General features: G+C 35.1%; 1 protein-coding gene across 3 annotated transcripts in view; it reads left to right on the top strand.

The window, feature by feature from the left end:
* CFAP47 (cilia and flagella associated protein 47) overlaps positions 1-22585 on the top strand; it is a 281915-nt gene that overhangs the window by 242468 nt on the left and 16862 nt on the right. For 2 of the 3 annotated variants that reach the window (XM_064646845.1, XM_064646844.1), the window contains exons 61-63: positions 10038-10209; positions 11694-11855; positions 21287-21455. In XM_064646845.1, coding sequence (XP_064502915.1) covers positions 10038-10209; positions 11694-11855; positions 21287-21455 — 503 coding nt within the window. The remainder of the gene's footprint in view (positions 1-10037; positions 10210-11693; positions 11856-21286; positions 21456-22585) is intronic. The other variant, XM_064646846.1, reaches the window with a different exon arrangement.

Raw genomic sequence — 22585 nt, 5'->3', positions numbered from 1 at the left:
TTCCTACTAGCAGGCCAATATCTGCAGCAACATGGATTGAAGAAGGGGGACTTGTACGAAAGAAGTGATAAAGTTCTGTTAAAGGATAGCTTCCACTTACTGTTAATCTGCTGAGAACACAGTGAAAATCAATTTCTTCAGAGATACCCCAGCCTTTCATATTATACCTCTCCTTGAAACAGAATGGTACAACATATAGGTGGCAAGAAAAGAATGCTTGTTACTGCTGTATCACTGGTATTTCTTTTAATAGATGTGCCTTGCCAGTCATAGTCACTACAATAAATTTGAAAATTGTGCACCTTTGAAACTTAACATTATGACATATGAGACAGCCTAATGTGTGTTTAACTTAGCTGTAAATGAGAGAAGGGATTTCACCCGTACTGAAACTTTGTGTAAGAGTGTAATGCATTGAAAGGTCATAAAAATTGAGTTTACAGATATTGCTGTGATTGCAATGAGGTGATCAGTTGGAGAGGCAGCAAACCTTGCTGTTGTGACTCGTTTCTGCCATTTACAGTCTGTTCCAACAGAGACTTTGCAGGAATACCATGTTACAGAAACTGTCCTGTCAAATAACTATGAAAACCTAAAAAGCTGTAAAAGGTAAATCTAGGTGAATTACATCCTTCCTATAAGGGTGATTTTTATGCAAACATGACCATGCTCTGCACACTGACCAATGTAGTCTCATATAAGCAATTACTGTCCAGATCTTTAAACAAATTTTATTTTTGAAAGCTTTTAAAAAAAGAGATCTGGAGTTAAACTGTTAACAAGAGCTTGCACAACATATACTTACTGATTAGTTAGTATTTTTAATTACTTAAACTTTATACTTACTCTTATTGCAGAGTCAAAGATAACTTATAATTTGGGTGTATTATTATTTTATACTCCCATATTAAAAAATTTTAGTGGTCAGTCTAGTAAAATGAAAAGATATGAAGCTCTCAGTATACATTCTTTCTTCTTTGGAGAACTGTGAATACTATTATATAACTGTGAATACTATTATATAACTTTATTCATCCTTTTGAGAACTGCTGTCCATCAAGATACAGAGGGACTTTTTTTTTAATCCTAGAGTAATGTGTTTAGCTCTTTATTGACTTGTCACATATGAGCAGGCTACCTTAAGCATACTTGAGCTATTTCCCTCCAACGTGTTGGCATCTGAATTGACACAAAAAACATACATTGAGCAAACTGAGGCAGCATTTTGAAAGACTTGCAGGTTCCTGATGTGTAGTGCTTGTTTTATTCATAGGAATAATTTGTTAACACTGACTTCTGCACTTACTGCAAGACATTGATTTGGCACATTACATCTTTTCAAGCAAAAAGTCTGGTAGTGAAATGCTTTACACCATAGGTAGTAAGATCATTTATAACTATGCTTTTCATGGTTTTCAGTGACATTAAAATGTCATTATTTATAGATGAATTTGATGCCTATTAGGAATCAACTTTAATGGTACTATCTACGCTTTCTTCATTCTACCAGAAATAATATAAATAAAAGCCTAAACCTCTAAGATAACAGCCTGACAAGCTGTTCTTCATTTTTTTTATCTTCTGAAAGAGTGATTTATCAGAGTGTATGTGTGATGTGCAGTAAGCAGTTTTTACATCCAAAGATAAATGATGATAATTACTGGCAGATCACATTTAAACAGCTAATAATGTGCTTCAGTATTTAAGGTATTTGGACAAGTATAAATACTTTAAAGTTAAAAATTTTCAAGTATGTCTTTTACATAAAAAATCAATTTCATCCAGCAGAGATCATTTGACACAGAAAATTATTACAATTTCTTAAGAAGGGGCCATCTAAATAGTATCTATCTGAATTATATAGTTTGTTGTTCTGAAGTCAGCAAAGTTACAGGGATCAAATAATAAAAGCTTAATGTTTTAGACATAGCAAATATAATATGGCCCTTTAAAAAATAATTTTCAATTGCATTAAATGTATATTTTCACTCTAGATGTGATTGTTTTGGATTAACAGCAGATGAAAGAAGAGAGCAATGTCAAAATGAAAGTGTTAACAAGGGGGTAAACCACTGACTGGGTCACTCTGTTATGGATTATTACCTTGTAGTTAAGGGTAAAAATTCCTGCTGGAAAACAGGGAACTAGTAGAAGTCAAAGAGAGCATCAGAGAGAAATGAAAGCCTTAGATGGATTATCATGTCAGCTACTTAGTTTTTGTTTACATCTGGCTGTTTGTTTCTTAATTTATGAGTGAAGCATGGGAGAGATTTGATGCATTGTTTATTTTCCTTATTGAACTGAAATAATACCAGGCATTTTAATGAAGAATTTCAAATAGGACTTTATTTACTTGTTGATATACAAGGCTACCACTGGGTCCATTAAACAAAGAAAAAAAATTAGCATAATGTTTTATCTCATAAGTAACCCCTCCTACTCTCTTTTCTTAATATAAGTAGAACAGTAATGACAAATACTGAAAAAAATAAAGAACTTATAAATTGTGAGCAAACGTGGTTTGGAACTGCTTTTATTTCTGTTTACAGAACAGGCATTCATTTCTGTTTCTTTAACATTTTATAAAATGTTGAAATCTGCAAGCCTTAGGAATGAGAAGCATCATTATGTTAATTAAAATTACTTTCTGACACTTATGCAAAATCATGCTCAGTTTAAATATTCAATGCTTACAAGGAACCAGATAAATTATAAACTAATCTGAAGTTATTTATTCAGCTTCACAAAATTGCAAAAACAATAAATAATACAAACCTAGAAATTAATAAGTTCTTCCAGGTGTTACTCTTCAGTATGATGTACATCCAGGAAACATGAGAAGTCCAAAAGACCTGATTGACTAACCCAACCTAATGTATCTCTGAAACAAGAATACATAAATAGATATCTCTTAAAATGATTTTGAGTTAGTGGATGAGAAAAACCTAGGCAATATAATTTGCTGCAAGAGTCTATTAATTACTTTAATTGTTATATGATTGTGATTGCCACTCCTCCCATTTCTTGCTCCCAGAATTTCCTGTAATTGCTGTGGTTGGATGATAAGGAAGTATTGCTTCCAATAGAAGCGAAACTACTACACCCTTGTTTTGTAACGATATTTTGGGAAAGCTTCTGTAACTCAAAACTGTAGCCAACACAGGTCTCCAGGGCCTTAACTGTGCTTCTGCAACATCATAGCACCTCACAATGACCTATCTGCATTAATTTGCACTATTTTTTAATTATTTTGTCATTATTTATGGGACATCAACAAAGCCTTGCTAACCAAAGCCCTTAAGAGATACAGTTTTAGGTTTCCTAAAAGTACAATGAAGCAGTGCACTCCTTGTCTCAGCTTTTTAACATAGAAAAGCAAGTAGAGGGTTTATGCACCTAAATTTGCCTCAGAAAATGTAGCTGACAGCCACTGTTGTAAAAAACCACATGCACACGTGCAACTGTTCTACCCTAAATGCTCTTCTATTTCCAGGTTATTACATCCTATTGTCATTTTTGTGCTAAAATTCTTTGTCTTCTGTGTCTGAAGCTGGACTGTTCAAATGCTGTTGTTCTTACAGAAAATGAAGTTATTATCTCTAGATCTCCTTCATCTCTCCCACACTGCACATTTCCAGCAGAACATGATGAAAAAAAAAAACAACCTAAAACCAAACAAACTTCTCCTGTTGTTTTGGAGAATGTATACAACTTTATTTTTTTATAAATTAGTGCATCAGGCCTCTAGTTTTGACAGCTTAAGAACACATTGATCTGAAGCTTTGAAGATATAGCTAGATATTAAAACTATAAGACAAGTGACTAGAAGTTACATAGAATCACCACAGAGCATTGAATGAAATTGTGACCTTGAGCCATTACTCTTTCTTCAAGCCACCTGAGGAATACAGAGTGAAACCTCAGAAATTTGCTACACTGAACTTTTATTAATTCTGGAACTGATTTGTATCCAAAATATAAGACAAATGGATACCTCCCCTGAGATTACATCTGTCTTATAGTAGAGGATTTTACACTACCCTATGTTATGGATGTTCCACCTTATGTATAGCCGAATGCAGTCTGTTGGATAAGGAAAAGGAAGGAAAAAAATGTGACCCTGGTGATTAGGTCCTGTGTTCCAGTCTCTGTGGCTCAGCGTGTTTTGTATATTAAAAAAAGTCAGAAGATAAAAAATGGATCCTTTTGTAATAGACCATAGTATGGTGTAAAACTATCAAGGACTATTGAAAAAACTGTGACATGAGTTTTCAATTTAGCCTCTGTGTGTGCCAACACAAATTGAATGTTTCGGTTAAAAGACAGCTTGAGTTGTTACTGATTTCCATGGGTGACATTCAAAGTGAGGCAGATGGGTGAGAATACCATCAAAAAATAATGTCTGTGTGAATTAAGACTAAATCATGAGATATGTTCATGAAGAAGCTGCTTTGATGTTTCCTGTGCCCAGCCAATGATGTGATCTTTATCTGCTAGAGTTTCTGGATAAATGAAGACAAGGCTAAATAAAAGGGGAGCCTGTTGGAAAAGCAATATAATGTGTTATGAAGAAACACATTTTAATCGATTCCTTTATAGAATTAATTTATAGGTCAGTGTACAAATCTGAGTAGAATATCAGATCCAAGGAGAATAATGTGGGAGATCCTTTGGGCTGATGAGAATCCTTTTGCTTTTTCTGAGGTTTTTGTTTTAATTTACTATACCAAGTAATATCAAAAGAAAGAAAGAGTGTTAAGGCAGGTGGATGGATAGGCATAGTAAAAAGGGAATTAATGCAAAAGGGATTCAGAGAGAGAGAATATATGAAAACAATCTGCAAGAAACAGTGCAGAAATATATGTGGAAGAGCAGATACTAGATGCCCACTATGTGTTTCATATACATGGATTCACAAGCTTCCATTTCAGTTGTTGCAGTGTTTGAAAGAAACATGTTCAAAAAAAGCGGGGAGGAAAGGCTTTTAACTGCTCTCTTTACAGTAGAAACTTGGTTTAGAAGGGGATAGCTGTTATAAAGAAGAGTTTTGAAAGAGAAAAATAAGGAAACAAAAATATCAAATGTAAGCAAAAATTTAGAAAATAAGAATTCAAGTTGGTTGCTATTCCTAGGGAAATAGGCAGTTTGATGTAGAGTTATAAAAAGATGTGGCTAAGAGTGGAATTTTGCAGAGCCTTGAAGCTATGGATGAAGAGCTTTGACTGGACATGGAAAGAGAAATAAATTTGCAGGGAAGAGATATGAAGATATATATGCAGAACTTCATTGAGGATTTCCTTGACTTCCAATGAAGATCAATGACTATATTATCAACAGGAGGATATAGCTTTTTAAAATCCATTTATTTCTATGTACTTAAGGTGGTTTGATGTCTCACATTTATTAAAGTTATGATGTTATCTTTGTTGTTATTTTTCATGCTCTACATACAGCACTTTTGTACCTGTATGAAGAAATTTGGTAAAGGTATATTAAGCTACAGGCAGGTCTTTTGGGATTCTTGTGCAATCTGTTTATTCTGCTGATATTATCATGGAGTTATGACATTTTACAGTGAGAAATAGCTATTTAATTCTAAGCTGAGATACATTTCTTACTGTCCAGATGATCATCATCATGGCTAGGCTTCACGAACGAAGATTTGGGAAGGGCTATGTCTACTTAAATGTTAGGATGTTGACCACCAGACTTCCTTTTATTTTTTCTTCCTTTATTACTCTTGTAATTCACTTTTTGCTGTTCACTTGAATATTTACTTGAAAACTGTATTAAAATGGTTTAATCTACTGTGCAATAATGTATTCTGTCTGCCCCTGATTTTGCTGGTGAGGTGTTTCTGCATTTTTAATGTTCGTTCCCCACTGTCTGCTGAGTTTCATCCATGTGTGTGTCAAGACTCCTGGAAGATAGTGGAGAAGCAGGAAAAGGACAAGTGTCAGATGAGAGCTGAATGGGGCTATGAAGAAAGATATTTCATAAGATTTGGAAGGTCAAGATTAGATGCTGGATGTCTGGCAAAAATGAGTAGTGAACATCTGTTTTTTTAGTTTCTGTTTTAACAGTTTAACTATTAGCTCAAGAGGAGAAGAAATCTTTGTTGGGTGTCAGGGCCAGAACAGACACTTAGCCTTGAAAAATTATCAGAACCAGTGAAAAAATCAGTGAGAGAGTGCAGTATGTTACATTCAACACCAAATGAAAACAATCTGGCTTATGAAAAGCATGAAACTGCAAATTTATGAAAGGCTGAGCTTTCACTGCATATTTGTATTTGGTGATTGCACTACCCTCCTTTATTAAATGACTGCAAGTAAGACTATAGCCTGGTGAAAGGGAGGTGAGGAAGGCCAGTTAAGTGAATTCACTTGCATCTCTGTTTTATTTCATGCATCCAAGGAAAAGCCTCTGTAATGGGGATAAGCATTTCAGTAGTCTGAGCATCTTTCCATCACAGCTTTAATTTCTGTCTGTCTCACTGGAAATGGGAGATAGTGTGAAAGTAAAGAGAGTCCCTTGAGAAGATCCTCCCCTGTGCCATTTTTATGTCACCAAGTCTGCCACAGGTTAAGCACTACGTGTGGAAAGCTCAGGCAGCTTGATCTCCCTTCGGTATCCAGGAGAGACTGCAGCCTCACAGGCCAGTGTCCATTAGACTTTTATCATCAGAAAACACATTCTATAATGAGCTGGGCTTCAGTGAAATCAAACACTTTTCAAAAATGGAAGGAAGGTACAAAGGCTTCTCTAATGACAGAGTGAAACTCTCTTCGAGGTCAGATATATCCAGTGGGCCTTTCACAGTACCTTCTATAGACATTAGGCCTGTCTACAAACGTCTTTGTTATCAACTCTTTTGAAGTTTGAATACAGGTTCTTTTCCACTAAAAAGTCATGTAAATTTCTGAGATCCTTATTTTGTGAACCTGTTAGACTAGTCTTTTAATTTTTAGATGCATGACATCTATTAATTAGTGTTACAGTAAATGTAACAGTCACACAAAAATTCACATTTTCTCAATTTATATGCTCAGAGTGTAAAATCCTTGGATTTTTTTTAAAGTGGTCTATATCCTTTCATCTTCTTAGAGGCTATTTAAACAAACCAAATACTTTTATTCTAGTGCTTTTTAAGGAGTGTCCTTACTAGCATTTGAAAATAAATGTCAGCCAAGTTATAGAACTGTATAGCTGAAAAACCTGATTGGTTTTTAAACATAGCTGCTTCAGCAATTCGGCATCCACAATGTTGCCTAAATGCATACTACCTTTTTGGAAATCATTATTTGCACAAATGAAAACACTTAAAGACTGAGATTAATTGCTTTTCAAAAGAAGAAATGTTTAATGCTTGAAAAAATTGTCTTGGAATAGTTACTTCAAAACATATTCTTACTTCTTTTCTTAGATAATGTGAAGTATTATTGAGTAAATGTGAGGAAGTAATATTTTTAATAATCAGAACTTCTATTCCCTGGATGTAACTAGCTGTATATAAATAGCATGCTTTTATCTTCCCAGTGTTTGGATAGATAAAAATCTTTGTGTTGAGTCAGGTGTGGCTAAAGCTCTCCCTGCTGCTCTCTATTTACAAAACAGGAGTGGATTAATTGGGGTGTACTTTATATCAGCATGTGTATTTTACAACTTGTATTAGATAAAACAAGAATTCTACCTGTACTAAAAATGGTAATTTTTAAAAAGAAAACTAGTGAATGAAAGCATACAAAGAGCTGGGCTAAAGGGTCAAGGCATATTTGAACAGTATGTTATATTGTTTTGGGCTTTATGGCAAACAAAATGTTAATTCTGTCTCCATGTTTTATTTCTTTTACCATCGCAATTGAAAGTGGAAATTCTAAGAGTCAAGAGAACTCTGAATATTTGACAAATTGGACAATTTACTAGCCATGATCCATTACTTCTTTTTTTTTTCCTCTGGCTTCTGCCAGTTTGTTTAATCAGCATGTATATTACAGAATTGTCTAGTATCAAATATTAACATTTCACAGAGGCTTCCTAAGTATTCCTAATATAATAGTCTTCAGGGCAGCTGTGATGAAAATATAATTATATTTTTCATTTTTGAGCAGTCCTAAACTAGATCAGGAGCTTAGATCAAAACCACTAAAGGGACCAGCATAACTAGGCTTTCAAATATTGGCAGTAATAAATGCATTATTTTTCCTTATCTGTTGAAAGTATTGAAATATTTTAACTAATTACTTAATATGAGCACAGAACAGGTTACAAAACAGCCTGGAGCAGAAAAAATATAAATATTTAATTGCTACTAACTAGAAGGTTCTATATACATATGTCAAACCAAACCCAAATGTCTTTGGATACTAAAAGCAACATGTAATTCACAATGTTTTCTTCCTAGCATCTGAACTATAAAATAAGATTTTCCTGAGTATTATTGTGTGGCATAACTGCTGAAAGAAACACTTGCTCAAAAGTTGCAATTTTTTTCACTGTGGAACGCTCCAAATTATTTCATCCTTTCCCTCCCATTGATTGTCAATGTCTTAATCTTCATGTTCTAACATTTGTTTAGGGTGACTACTAAAAGCTTTGGGCTGTGTTGGAATCAATGCTTGGCATAAGCATTATATTTTTCAAACAGAGAAACAGGAAAGCATGGAACAGTGTAGGATGATCCTAAATTTTATAAACTGTAGGAAAAATGTTCATGTTTAATTTCATTGTAACAAAGTACATTTATTGTAATACAGTGCATATGTGATAGTTGGATTAATATATGAAAATCCTGTATATTTGGTATTCAGTGTGTATCTACTATGACTGATAACCCCATATGTTGGGAATAATATTTTGCTTCTCTGTGTGCCTCTTTAGTAGGAATTGTACAGAGATTTGTGAAGTATCTACTTTAAAGAGTTAGAAATGTTTCAGTATAAGCTGCTGCATTTCTGGGGCTTGATCTGTGTGTTCAAAAACAAGACAACAAAGGTTCACACCTTTTGTTAGCTGATGAAGTGAGAAGAAGGAATTTGAACATTTCAGAGAAGGAGGAAGGACTAGAAGCATAAGAAGGGTTAATACTCACTTAAATTTGGGTAGTCTTACAGATTGGCAGAAGCAAAGTAAGCTTTTCCTCAACTATCTCACAGTCCATCATCTCTTTGACTTTTTATATAAACAAATCTGTAGACTGTATTTTAGAATTCCAAGTCATAAGGCCTTAGGAATTAACTCTGCAGCTGACTGGAACTCTGTAGCTGGGATATGTGTACAGGGATGGATACACAGCAGTTCTGTACAACACATTGTACTCAGCTGTGCAATTTCAAAATGTGTCCTGAGATATGTGGTCACAGTAAAACGAAATCTCCTGTAGGATTTAGTGGTTGTGTTAAAGCACTTCTCATCCATAAAATGTGTAAAACTTTTAAATAGATTAGCAGCTTGATTTTCTTTTCCTCATAAAATGTTCCCTTCTGTGCACAAATTACTACTGTATACTGAACATCTCAGTTTTCTTTATTACAGCTGCAGGACACATTTGATTCAAGAAGCTCAGCTGTTTATTCTTATGTCATTACTACTTGGCCCTATCATGGCTGCTACAGGGGAGAAGAGGCTACTAGTGACATCTTCATTATTTCTCTGTATTGTTTCTCAGGCTTGCAGCCATCAGTGGCACTCATGTCCTTAATGGCTTTTTTTTTTTATGATTGTCCCAGTGGCATGACTCAAAAATGGTGTTACATTCTTGCAGTTTTCATTTGCCTGATGCACTGGATAACACAGTTATCCACAGCATAACACAGAAGTGGTAGTCAGAACAATATTGCTGTAATCATTTGCATATCCTAAGTAGCTTGTCATATGAAATGGGAAGATTTTGCTATGCAGTCAGAAGGAAATCAGTCAAGTTTTAGATAATTACTAGTTTTACTTGTCTGTCATTTTTAGTAACAAATGAAAGAATTGTAACTCATAGGCAGCCAACTGTGAGAATAAGACTGATCTTTTTCTCTTGTATCATTTAGGTTCCTCTGCAACAGCGGAGTTTCTGTATGAATTGCAATATCAATCAAATGAAATTAGATCTCAGCTTGAATCTTTGGTTGGTATGCATCTGGTTCAAAAAGAGTGGGATACAGAATCTGGAATCGTAACGCTGATCTTTAATGTTGTGTTTGCACCTAACAAACCAATGAGGTAAGTTCCTGTTCCTTATTGCCAAGAGAACATGTAATGAACTCCTGTCTGATCACTTTTAGCTACATAAGCACCTCCCTTCACTCTTTTCCTCATTTTTTTTTCACCTCTGAGATCTATTATTTTAGATTTTCTCACTTTCTGCTTCTCGGTATGATAATAGTGTTTCTTTTTAATGCCTGCGAGATAGTTCTGTTGGGTTACTTCCATAGCCTGTGTGGAAGCCCATTTTACTTCTAAACATTGGAGTATTGAAAGACTTTCAATGGAAATTAATTGTTCTCAAGTTTCATGAAAAGCATACAGACAAGATGGTCTATCAGTCTTGGAAAACTTTTCCTAGACAAGCATATTCTTTGGCTGGATGGGATAGTTAAATTTGAATTTAGTCTCTAGTGCTCTGGTAACAATGATCCACAGGAAAACATTATCTTCTTTTATAGCTGTGATGTGAGAAATGATGGATTTTGTTTGATTTACATTGGCACATCCCATTTCTTTAAAAGGAAACTATGGAAGGGACCTCCTTTTGGAGAGAGAGAAATTGTGCCTTTCTTTTGAAGCAGTGAAATGTGTGTGGGGAGGAGGTTGGAAAGAAACTTCAGTAAAATGCAGGCACACAGTAAATTCAGAGTCCCAACATTACCGGGATTGTTAGGGAGCAATCACTGCTGAATATCATGGATTACATGCAAAAAGGTTATCTTTAGGGTGCAGGAGGTTACTCTTTACTTGCAGCAGTCCAGAAGGTTAATAAATTAAACAAAGAGCAAACCTTTAGGAAAAAACTATCCTCCCACTGCATGCAGTGTCATTGTGTCAGCGAGGGGGTAATTTAGAAACCCTTTTTATTTCTACTCTGTCCTTTTTATTTTATTATTTTCTGATTTGGTTTGGGTTTATTTTATCTTTGCATTCTTGAGACTTATCAGGGTTCATGCAGAGATTCGATGACTGCAATTAATTGGTTTCTTTATCTTCAGAATCTACAGCACCAACTCCTTTCTTAGAGAGTCTAAAGACATCAGAGTCTGGAGTTTTTATAAAGTACATGGCCATTTGTCAGATCTGTTTGATTCTAATATGAACTGCTAACATGTTCTGGACAAAATTCTCCTCTAAGACCACAATAACTAAAGAATAATTATTAAAACAAATTTACTTAAATTTGTTAAACTCAAGAGAGAGTAAGCAGAAGAATAATAAAATCTCATAGCTGTACCAGTCATTTTTCTTTCATATTATGTTCTTTTTTGTACTTTGCTGTAAATATCCAGTGCTATTTAGTCTACGTTCCAGTCAAGTGCACCTGATATATACTATACCTTGCAAAATTAAGGATATACTCCAAATTAAAGTAATTTGTATTTAATTTTACTGTAGTTTACTTCTACACACTCAAGCTTTATTTTGGACATAATTTAGTCAGTTTATGTTTTATAATGTCTTTCTACGTATTGAATGTTTTTACCTGAAATTTTAAGGAACGAGGCAACTCTCATGATACAATGGACTGCAGGAGGTGCTTGGAAGTTTCCACTGCAGTTCATTGCTACGGAGCCAGAAGTAGATGATGTCATCAACATTGAAGCAGTTGGCCTGAATAAGGAATCTATAGTTGGGTTTAATCTTACAAGCCAGACAAGGTAAAATTACTTATACTCAAGTATTTATGCAGTTTTCTGAGTGTACAACTCACACTCAAACACATCAGTTAGAATAGATTTGGGCAACAGAAACATAAGTGGTCTGCAGCTATTTCATCATTAATTTCAAGTACTGCATTGTTTAAGTAGCAAATGTGATTTTGAAGCTGTGCTATAGAAAAAAAGAAACATTCTATATTTGGGCTCTGGCTTCTCAAATGCAATAAATCCAAATGTTTATGTTATGCACTTAGTTTTGCCATAGAAGGCTTAGGTGTGTGTTAAAATGTGTAATACAATGGGAAGGAAGGTGTGTTGTAATATTAAAGGCTCACTGTGAAAGTCTTAATGTTTTCACTAATAGATTTTTTCAAAGTATTTAATGCTTACACCAAGAATATTCCTTTGCATTGTGCTTCAAAAAGTTTTAAATGTGCCATTCTTTCTATAGTGTTCCTGGTGTATTATGTAAGCATGTTATGAATTCAGTTTTACTCTGTCCTTCCACTAGCTAAAATAATGGTGTGTTTCTTCAGTATTTTGTTGCTCTCCTTTTTTAAAATTCCTCCGGAAATCTCTGTTAATATATTTTTTACATGTATCAATTGTTTTCTCAGGCTTTCACAAAGTTATATCAAACTCATAGTGTCGTTTGTATACAGCAGGAAGTCAAGGAATAAATTGTGTCATAATGATAGGTGAATTTTAAAATAGTAAACAGTGAACCTGAAAGAATCATAATACTTGTAATCTATTTAGCTTATGGAAGTTTTTAAGTTTCTTTTTTTTCCCTTTAAAATTAACTATTTTTCCTATATATATATAAAAAATGTGCCAGACATGCAGACTGACATTTAGCTTCCATCATAGATACATCCTTTTGTAGCATTCCCCTCAGGAAGTCTCTTTGGTTCCAATCAATTTTTTTGTTTGTTTGTTTTTTAAGAGCTTATTTCAAAAAGCTGTGCCTCTAAGATGGACAGTTGTTCCAGGTTTTAGATGTCTGTCAGTGATGATGATTACTGGGGACTCTGAAAAAGGCTCCTATCATGGTGTTAAAGGTAACAGCTTCAATGGAATGGGCTGTTTCAGGAGCAGAAGTGAAGCAGTTGCTCTGGCAATACTGTAATCTCCTGGTAGGTGTTTGATAGTAGTGAAGATACCTAAAGTTCTCCAGAAAGGTATTATAAACCTGAGTCATTACAGTTATATAAAGAAAGAGGCACGATGGAAGACAGATTCTCTTTTGCCCTTAAACAAATTTCAGTTTTATTTTGTATAACAAGTGTTCCTCCCATACATATCAAATACAAAGTGTAATGCATGTGCTGAATAAGTTCTGTGTTGTAAATGGTACCAGCAACTGCACCCATTGTGCATTAGGAAGGGCCAGCAGGTCAAAGAAGGTGATCCTGCCCCTCTGCTCAGCCCAGGCAAGGATTACCTGGAGAACTTTTTCCAATTCTGGGCTCCTCAGGACAAGAGAGACATAGAGCTCTTGGAGCGGATCCAGTGGAGGGAGACAAAATTGATTAAGGGACTGGAGCATCTGTCTTGTGAGGAAAGGCTGAGGGAGCTGGGCCTCTTCAGCCTCAAGAAGAGACAGCTGAGAGGTCATATACAAGTATCTGAAGGGGGGGTGTCAGAGCATGGACCAGGCTCTGCTCAGTGGTGCCAAGCAACAGGACAAGAGGTAACAGGCAGAAACTGGTGTCCAGGAAGTTCCACTGGAATATGAGGAAGAACTTCTTTGCTGTGCAGTGACCAAGCACTGGAACAGATTGCCCAGAGAGGGTGTGGAGTCTCCCTCACTGGAGACATTCCAGAACCATCTGAATGCAATTCTGTGCCATGTGCTCTGGGATGACCCTGCTTGAGCAGGAAGGTTGGACCAGATGGCCCACTGTGGTCTCTTCCAACCCGACCCGTTCTGTGATCCTGTGAATTCTGTGAACTACTCTGTAAGGTTTATATTGCTTTATCTTATCTTTGATTTGTTTAGGAGATTTTGGTGGTGGAGGTTTTGTACAGAAGTAGAACACTCAGCCAACCAACATTTAGTATACTGGACCTGCAGATTAAAAGCAATTACATAAGAAAACCATATCTTACATATGTAATTTAATGCTTGAATAACTCAAGTTACTTTGATTAAAAATAAAACAATGAAATATTAAAGCATGGTTTAGAAGTTTCAAATGGAATATGGAGTGTCATCTTGTAGATCCTCCTAGAAAAAAGTGATCAACCCCTTGGAGTATTCTTAAGTAAACAATCAGCAGCACAATCCTATAGAGAATCAGTTCTGGTGCTTAAAGAGAGGTGGTTGTTTTTTCACCTTGCATATACATACTTCTTGTATTCCTTTGTTATGCTGGACAGTAGCTCATGGCACTGCTACCTTGAGTGTAACTGTGGGGGAAATAGAGCTGTATTTCTGAGTAACCTGCTTGAAAGGAACTCTGCAGATGTGTCTTTTTCTCTCTGGCAGGACAGAGAGGTTGCACAGCATCACTGAGAACACCTATACATCTTTTTGAGTGAGCAGGGTGCATTTCTTTACAGCTCCTGTAACTCAAATGTGGGCTTCTCTCTTTAGTTCCACCCCTCCCCAGCAAAATCCTCAATGTGTTCAAAATGTTTCAGACTGAATTAATTATTTGGATGTAGTTGCCTCAGGAACAATGAACAGTTACAAATGGGAGATAGTTGCTACACTCTTCACAATGATCTGCAATAATGAAAGCTCTGAGAGTTCATGCAAATCTGTAATGCACTCTTAGTACATTTAAAGTTCACAGACGCATGACCCCAATGTGAAATCGCCCAATATCTGCTTCAGTAAATAGTGAAAGACACTGAGAATGCAGCTAAACAGTTTTGTTGTATGAGGAAAAACTCAAATATATTTTTTAAAACTATCTGCACCTAGAAAAGTTATGATATTTAAATATACCAATACTTTATTTTCAGCTTTAAAAATTCAAAAGTGACACATTGAATGGTTTCTTGTATTGGCATTAAGCTTGATTAGAGTCAAATCAGCAGATTTCACTTGCTAAATAACAAAATGATGCCACTTCTTAAAATTCATAGATGACCTTTTTTGGATTCTATCATAAGTGTAGGTTTAATTCAACACCAGCTGAAATCATTTGCAGTATTTTCACTGAGGTAACTGGCTTTAGTACAAGCCTCTGTTTGAATTCACATTAGTGTTTGTTTTAATGCCAAATGCAGTGTAGGTATTGGTTTACAGAATGATTTACAGAATGACAGCAGTATTGACCAAAAAGGATAGAATGTTATCCTTGGAAATGAAAATTATAGAAGCTTGTTTGATATCCATCACAAATTATTGGTCCATTATTTTATATTGAAATCTGTAATTGAAACAGAGAATAAAAATTCTCAGTGATACATAAGAAAGCTAGTCCTTTCTGTTTGTTTTACTGAAAATAATATATTTTTAATCAATTTTGTTTTGGATCAGAACATTTGTATTAATATAGAACTGGGTTTTGGAGCTTATTCCTTGCTATATATTCCTGTATAGAGGTATTTTGATGGTTGAATTTATTTCTTCACATTAAAATACAGATGTCTAGCTACAATAGAATGTTACCTTATTTGTTTTTCAGTGCAAATACTTCAGTAACCAACATGAAATGTGTGGATAGATAGATACAGATGAATACTGTATTCGTTTGGAAATTTTTTGTAAACTACTTTACTTTTGAAGGTTCAGTCAAACTGGGGGATAATTCTTCTCTACCATTTGTTCTATCTGCTTGTTTCTCATACACAAGTCTCCTTTTGCCAGTTTAGTTCTGGCTTTCCATGCACCTGTTAGTGATTATTTCAGTCACATATGGCTTCCCTTATACAGTAAAATTTTGTCCATCTTGCCATCCCAACCTGTAATTCAAATTCTCTGTTTCTCACAAGCAGGATATTTGTTATATTAAGGAAACTTCTTGGATAAACTCAAACTGCACCTCAGAAAAACATACTTATCAATTGCTATCACAAAAGCAGAGTGGTATTGATGTGGTCTCCACAGAATGGTATCTACAAAATCCAAAGTTCCACCTGATTATAGAAACAGAGCTAAAATAAAGAGAAAAAAACTCAACCAAACAGGTGGGCGGGGGAGATGAGAGTAAAGATCAAATTAGGCTTTAAAATGACTGCATGTGCTGAGTTAGTTGTCTTAACCTACTTTTCACTGGGGATTTTCCTTATTTCTTCTATGCACATTTCCTAGTGCATAGAATAAATGTTCAATTAAAAGCATTTCTTGATCACACAAAATTAATGTTAATTCTGTCTGAGGAATTAGAGAGCAACCCATTTCGTTTCTGTGCCCTCTCTAATTGTGAAGGGAAGAACAAAAAAATATTTAGAGTTACAATTTTAAGAACCATTTCTGCTTTTCTGTAATTACTGCTGTATTTCTTTAGAACTAACACGAGCCAGAATTATGTATGCTGCAAGGAAATGCATTCATTAAGTTCTCAGCACACGCACCCTCTCCCTCGCTCACTCACACATCGCTGTGCATGTTACGGGCCTGGATTCTTCTGCCAATCTCTTTGTTAGCAGTTCTGCAGAATTCTACCATTAATCTAAAGATGTAATTAGAATACTTTCTCTTAGCATCTCCCACATAGTGGCAGCTGCAAAGGACAAATGTTGACTGAGCTCCATTTTTTGGAGTCTGAATGGAGACCAGTGGAAAATATCGATAATGATGCACATGATGCACATAACTTTCAAAAAGTTATGATCTTCCTGCCTGGTAATACAATACCTGTCACATATTTAGCCAGAGGCTGTATCCAGTCATATCACCTGGACTGCTTTTAGCAGGAAAAGTCAGTCAATCTGCAAATATAGTACCCGTGGGTGGAACAGGAATGAGACAGAAATTGTCTTGTGAAGATGAAACCTGCTTTGCTCCTGCTTTGCTTTTACAACATGTACACGACAAAAAGCCATGTCAAGGTTGGTGAAGCATCCCCCAACAGTCATTTGTCATGCAATGTTTCTTCATATTTTTGAAAATCCTTTAATTCAGAACCAGGCTCTCCACAGAAGTGATAGTTGGAGTTAAACCTTTTCTAACGTCCAGAGTTTAGGATTTAGAGTGGTCGATTAAACAAGAGTTCATTTGGGTATGAAACATAATGAATTTTGATAATAAACATGGATTTCCTAATTGTTCTTTCCGTTGTCATTTTTTAGTTGGTAAGAAATGATCTAAATCACACCAAGTCACTATCATACCAATCACTAATAATTCTATAGAATTTGACAAATGCGTACAGTTAATAAGTTTAAAGGACTACGTAATTACTGAAATTTCTTGTGTCATCCAACAGAGGTTAAATGTAAATTACAAGAAGTTTAGTTATGATTAACTATTTCTGGAACCACATTGCAATATTTTCAAACCATATCCCTTATTTACTGAAGCAGTTAGGTACTTTACAGATTAAGATATTTTGTTATTCTTTTTTTATTGAAAAAAGAAAAAAAAAATCCCAAACATTTGATCAAAAACATTGCATGTTGCTTTTTATGTATGGCTTTTCAAAATACTGAGTTTTGTAAAGGAATACATTTCTACAGGAATAATTTACTGCTTCAGTAGTTTGAGGAAGAGAAACATTAAAGCTATTTTGAGCCTTTATTTAATAAAGGTTTATAGTTTCAGGTGTTTTGGGGTATTTTATGTTTTGCAGTATGATCTCTACAGGAACATAAATTTTAAGTTTTTTTTTAGTTGAAGATGTAAGGTGCTATTATTTTTTTGTTTACTAATTTGAAAATTATCTAACATAAGAATGCTGATTAACACAGGCTGATATTTAATAACAAGACTAAAGGAGTAATTATAAATATGCCTATTGAAGAGTAGCACAGTTTTATCTCTTCCATGTTGCCATGACTTCATTGTCCAATTATTATTTCAATTCAAATTAATATTTACTCTTGTTCATTATTTAAGTAAGGGTAGAGTTCATATTGTCTTATAGAAGTATCAAAGCATTACGACAGGAGTTAAGGAACACAGAGGTAAGAAGACACATTTATTTTCTCTGGTTTATAAGGCCTCTGACCCTACATTTACTAATTCATTTCTGCTTGGTTCATATGTGTTTTCAAAACTCTAGATGTCATAAAACTTTATAAAGTATGTATCTGCCACCCTTGAGTTAAACAAAAACCTTCTTGAAAAAATTCAGACTGCCTCTCAACCTTCCTTCATGGCTTAGAAATGACAAGCCAAACATTGACTCTAGAGCTGTTTTACCTGAGGGAGTAATCAAAAGAAGGAATTAAATTTTAATAGTTTTAAAACACATAGTTATTAATTTTTAATTATACACTAAATATACAGACATGGAAAGCAATAATATCTGAAATTCTGGTGGTATTCTGGGAATTTGATCTCCAGCTTTCTCTTTATTGTAAAAGATGAGAATGAGAAAGCAATTTATTTATGCTAGTGAGGTACCCAGCGTGCCAGTGTAACCCATGTAATATGGATGCCAATGAAAACACTCTTGTTCTTTCTTGAGAGGACATCTTTAGATTTATCTTTAAAACAGTTCATGATTTATCAGCACTACAGGCATTGTGAAAGGTTCCTGTTTCTGACTGTGTGTAATTTTTTAATTGCTAGTTTTTTGTATAGTTAGCTATATCTTCATCATAATCCCTGCTGGCCTATATTATGATGATATTAAGGCTACTCATTTAATTTGTCAGAATTTTTATTTGCCTTATCTGGACATAGTTTCTACTCTGAGAAACATTTTGTATCCAGTAAATACCCACACTGCTTTGTTTAAAACTACCAAGCTTTGGGGAGTGGAGGGGAAGGAAACAGGGAGGTTTTAGGTGTGACTATATGTGTTCATGTAGGTTTTCATGTATTTATATATTTTACACAACACAGAAAAAAATTATAGCTGCCTCTATTACCTTGTGTCTGTGCTGTCAAGAAGTATGCAGATTTTCTTTAAAGTTCTTTATTTTTTTCTCCATTTTTTTAAAATGAAAACTAAAATCTGACAAGGTTGATGCAATAAATTATTCTTCTCTGACTTTGTAAGTATCTTGAATGCACAACAGTAGATCAGTTTTGTGACAGTTTCATTTTTAACTGTCTGGTCCCCCTATCCAGACAAAAACTACAGCTTTTTCTCCTGTGTATTTTCTGACTAGTTTGAGGTCTCTGTTGCATGACACCCTGCTATGAAACAATTTCTTCAAGACTGAAATCCTTATTTTTTTGTGTCTTCTGTGTCCTGTGGCCTGTCCCCTGTCTCATCTCCCTTAGAATCTCATCATTACATCTGTAGTCAGAGTCAAGCTCTTGTATGTCTTACGAAGACTCAAAGTGCTTATTAGGAGTTGTCATCCCTAACTACTTACTGGAAAGCAGACTGAACATTGGAGATAAAGTGCTATCTTAAAATGTTTCTGAGTCTAGTCTATAGAGTAATGATATTAGAAATGAAGACCCGTGTTCAGGTCTCTGTTTCCAGAATGAAGGTTTGAATATTTATCTCACACATTTTTGATCAGTGCTCTACCTGCTACTCCAGTCTAAGAGCCATCACTTCTTTTTCATCCCCTACCTGCTCTTTTTGTGTAGTAAGTATGCTCTAGGCATTCACAGCTGAGCAGGCCTTGTGGGAAACAAAGATGTGAAAATTCAAGGCTTAGACAGCACACAGATGGGAACTCAGGCCATAGCAGGATTAGTGCTTATGGCCCAGGGCTATAAACTCAGCTGCACAGCTTTAGGCACCACAAAAAGACGTTGTTAGCATAAGTTTGATGTCACAAGACAAAATGTCGTTTTAGACATGCAGTAGTTTTGCCCACCTTGCTGTCACCTAAAGTAAAAGCTAGGCTAAATCTGCTGATGCACCCAAATCTAATGGCACTGCTAAATATCACTTAATTTGATTTTATTTTTTTTTTTAAGCAACAGAAGCTTTTTGGTTTCTGCTTTCTACACTCGCACTGTTTGTTTCTATAAATCTACAGTGTAACCTTTTTTTCATGAGAGCATTTTGAATATAGTAAAACCTTTCGTGAGAACATATTCCAAAGGAGAGCTATTTTTAAACAAGATGACATAGGCCCAGCTTACCACCCACAGAACAGAGCTTGTCCAGGAAATGTGGGACATTTCCGTAGAGATATGACTTGCCATAAAATATTAAATTTCATTTCTTTGTGAGTATTTTCTTTGAAAAGCAGTGTTATTTCTGGTGTGACAGTCCATGAATGAACAGATTTGAACAGCTTTTATTTGGGATGCTATTAGTTTTTCTTTCTTCAGGTTTTATCAACTGAAAATGTGTTCCCTCTAAGCGTGTATGACACTTGTCCTGCTGTATGGTGGCAAAGTGCTGTGGATTAATTTTTGACCATCCCATTGTATTTCTAGTTCCGATTTCATATGTTCTCTTTCTATCCAGATAGCAATAGAGTTGTCCTTAGCAACACATATAAAGACTAAAAAGAAAGTGCCTCACCAGAAAATACAAAAATGAATATTCTTTTCATGCTGAGAACATTTATGGCAAGGACTCCCTGAGGAACTGCAATAGACAGGCTTCAGTCTGGGATTGGCCTAAGACTGTTTTGTTGTACTCAGACACTGTTTTTACCAGGAATTAGCATTTTCTTTGGGTCCAACAGTGCTGCCATGAAACAAGCCATTGGAAAAGATCTGCGAGACCTGTGACAGAAATTCTTTGTGATAAGAGCTATAAAATAATATCAATAGAGGAACCTAATTTTTATTATTGCAATATCTTAAGGTGTTCAGTTTATGGGATATGAAAATTTAAAAGCAGTGATAGAAATTTATTATTTTCCATATCTTCATTTCAAGGCTTTCAGAACTCCCTCCTAATCTGGTAACACTCTGCCAGATTGCAAATTCAGTTCTGGTCATAAAACATGATAAAATAGGTAGCTTGTCAGTTTTATTTGATTAGAGATTGGAAAAGTGAGCGCTTTTAATAGGAAAAATGGATTTTCACTCTGATATGAAATTTACTTCTATCACATTTATTATATCGTTACAGGTCAAATGATTATTTTCTTTCTAGTGGCAAATTCTATCATTATTCTGTATTTATTATAATATTTATAACAGCATATGAGTGTGTTTGAAAGGGAAGACCAGTATGCAGGTCCCTGTATATAAAGAATACAAATATTTATAAATAAACATTTACTACAGAATAATTACTCTGTAAGTAAGAGTCCTATTAATATTCTATATTCATTCCATGGGCTGCCATCTTTCCTGAGTCACACCTTATGGTGGCCTAAATGCAGATAAATTTTATTAAGATACTATAAAATACACAATAACCTCCTGTGCTTTTCCGTAGCTCCCCAGAGCCATTCACTGCACACTTCCTGGCGGGCAGCGATCCTGATTTCCTTGTAATGCCGCAAGCAGGAGAACTTCTTCCAGCAGGCACCGTGGGAACCCATATAACGGTGGGATACAAGCCAAGGATGTATGGCAAGAAGCATACAGCAACACTGGTAATCGAGGTGAGCCTTCCTGAGAGCAATACACAAATACACCTTCAGGAGTGCAAGCAGGAAAGGAAATCCTACCCCAAAGAGCAGCACTGAAACACACAACTGCACGTACTGTGATTGTTTTGCTGCTCTTCACAATGGACAAGAGTAAAACTAAATTTTGCAAATTGGCACGTGACAAGCTGGAAAAGCATATTGTATTTTAATTTCTGTGTTATCCCTTTGCTATCTGCATCAGAGACAGATACTTATCTTGATACATTTGCCCCAACTCCATAGACAACATGACTTTCACAAAGAAGCAAAATAATCATGTTAAGAACTGGTGAAGAATACATGAGTAATTGAATATGTGAGGCCTAGGTTATTGATTTTAATTGTATTATACCTCTTAGGATCAAAGGCACTAGAAGCTAGGTTCTAAACTGTAGAAGATAGAATTTCAGAGCACAAAGCCAGGAATAGCTCTTTGGAAGCAAGCTTCAAAATAAGCAAAAATAATTTGTAAGCAAATATATTGTGTAAGTCTGAAGGTTAGGAGACATTTTAAGGCATTTATCCCTTCAGTAATAAAAATGTTCATATGAATGCAGGAATTAATCTGTTGAAAACATACAGTAGCAGCAAACACCCCACATTCTCTATAAATCATAGTTTGCACTCTAAATCTATTCAGTGCACGCTGGCAATGTTTTCAGGCTACTATATTAGATGAAAAACAGCAATATTGATTTAAGAAATAAGATGGTTGAAACAAAGTTGATAAAAAGATGCATGGCAAATCACTCTACTGTTTTATCTCTGTAAGTGGCAACTTGTACAACAGTGAATAAGAAATTCAAATCCTGGTTAAACAAGAAAGTCCTTTAATCCCTCTTACTTGTTTTCTTTTACTGTATTAAATGTTTGATTAATTTAGTCTCTTTACATCAACAGCGGTGATGATTATCACTCTTCCATTTGGAAAAGAAGATAACTGACTTCATATATTCTGTGCTCTTTTGTATTTACAAGATGCTGTGTTACACAGCTATAGAGCTCAGAAACATCTAATGTAGTTCTGGAACGGAACTCCTGTTTTTAGGCACGACACATGTAAATGTACTAGCTATGCTTGTCCTTGACTTAGCTTCCATCAC

This window comes from Pseudopipra pipra, chromosome 2 (genome assembly GCF_036250125.1).
Source record: "Pseudopipra pipra isolate bDixPip1 chromosome 2, bDixPip1.hap1, whole genome shotgun sequence".
Taxonomy (NCBI): domain Eukaryota; kingdom Metazoa; phylum Chordata; class Aves; order Passeriformes; family Pipridae; genus Pseudopipra; species Pseudopipra pipra.
Note: the sequence above shows the minus strand (reverse complement) of the source record. Positions and strands in the feature narration are given on the sequence as shown.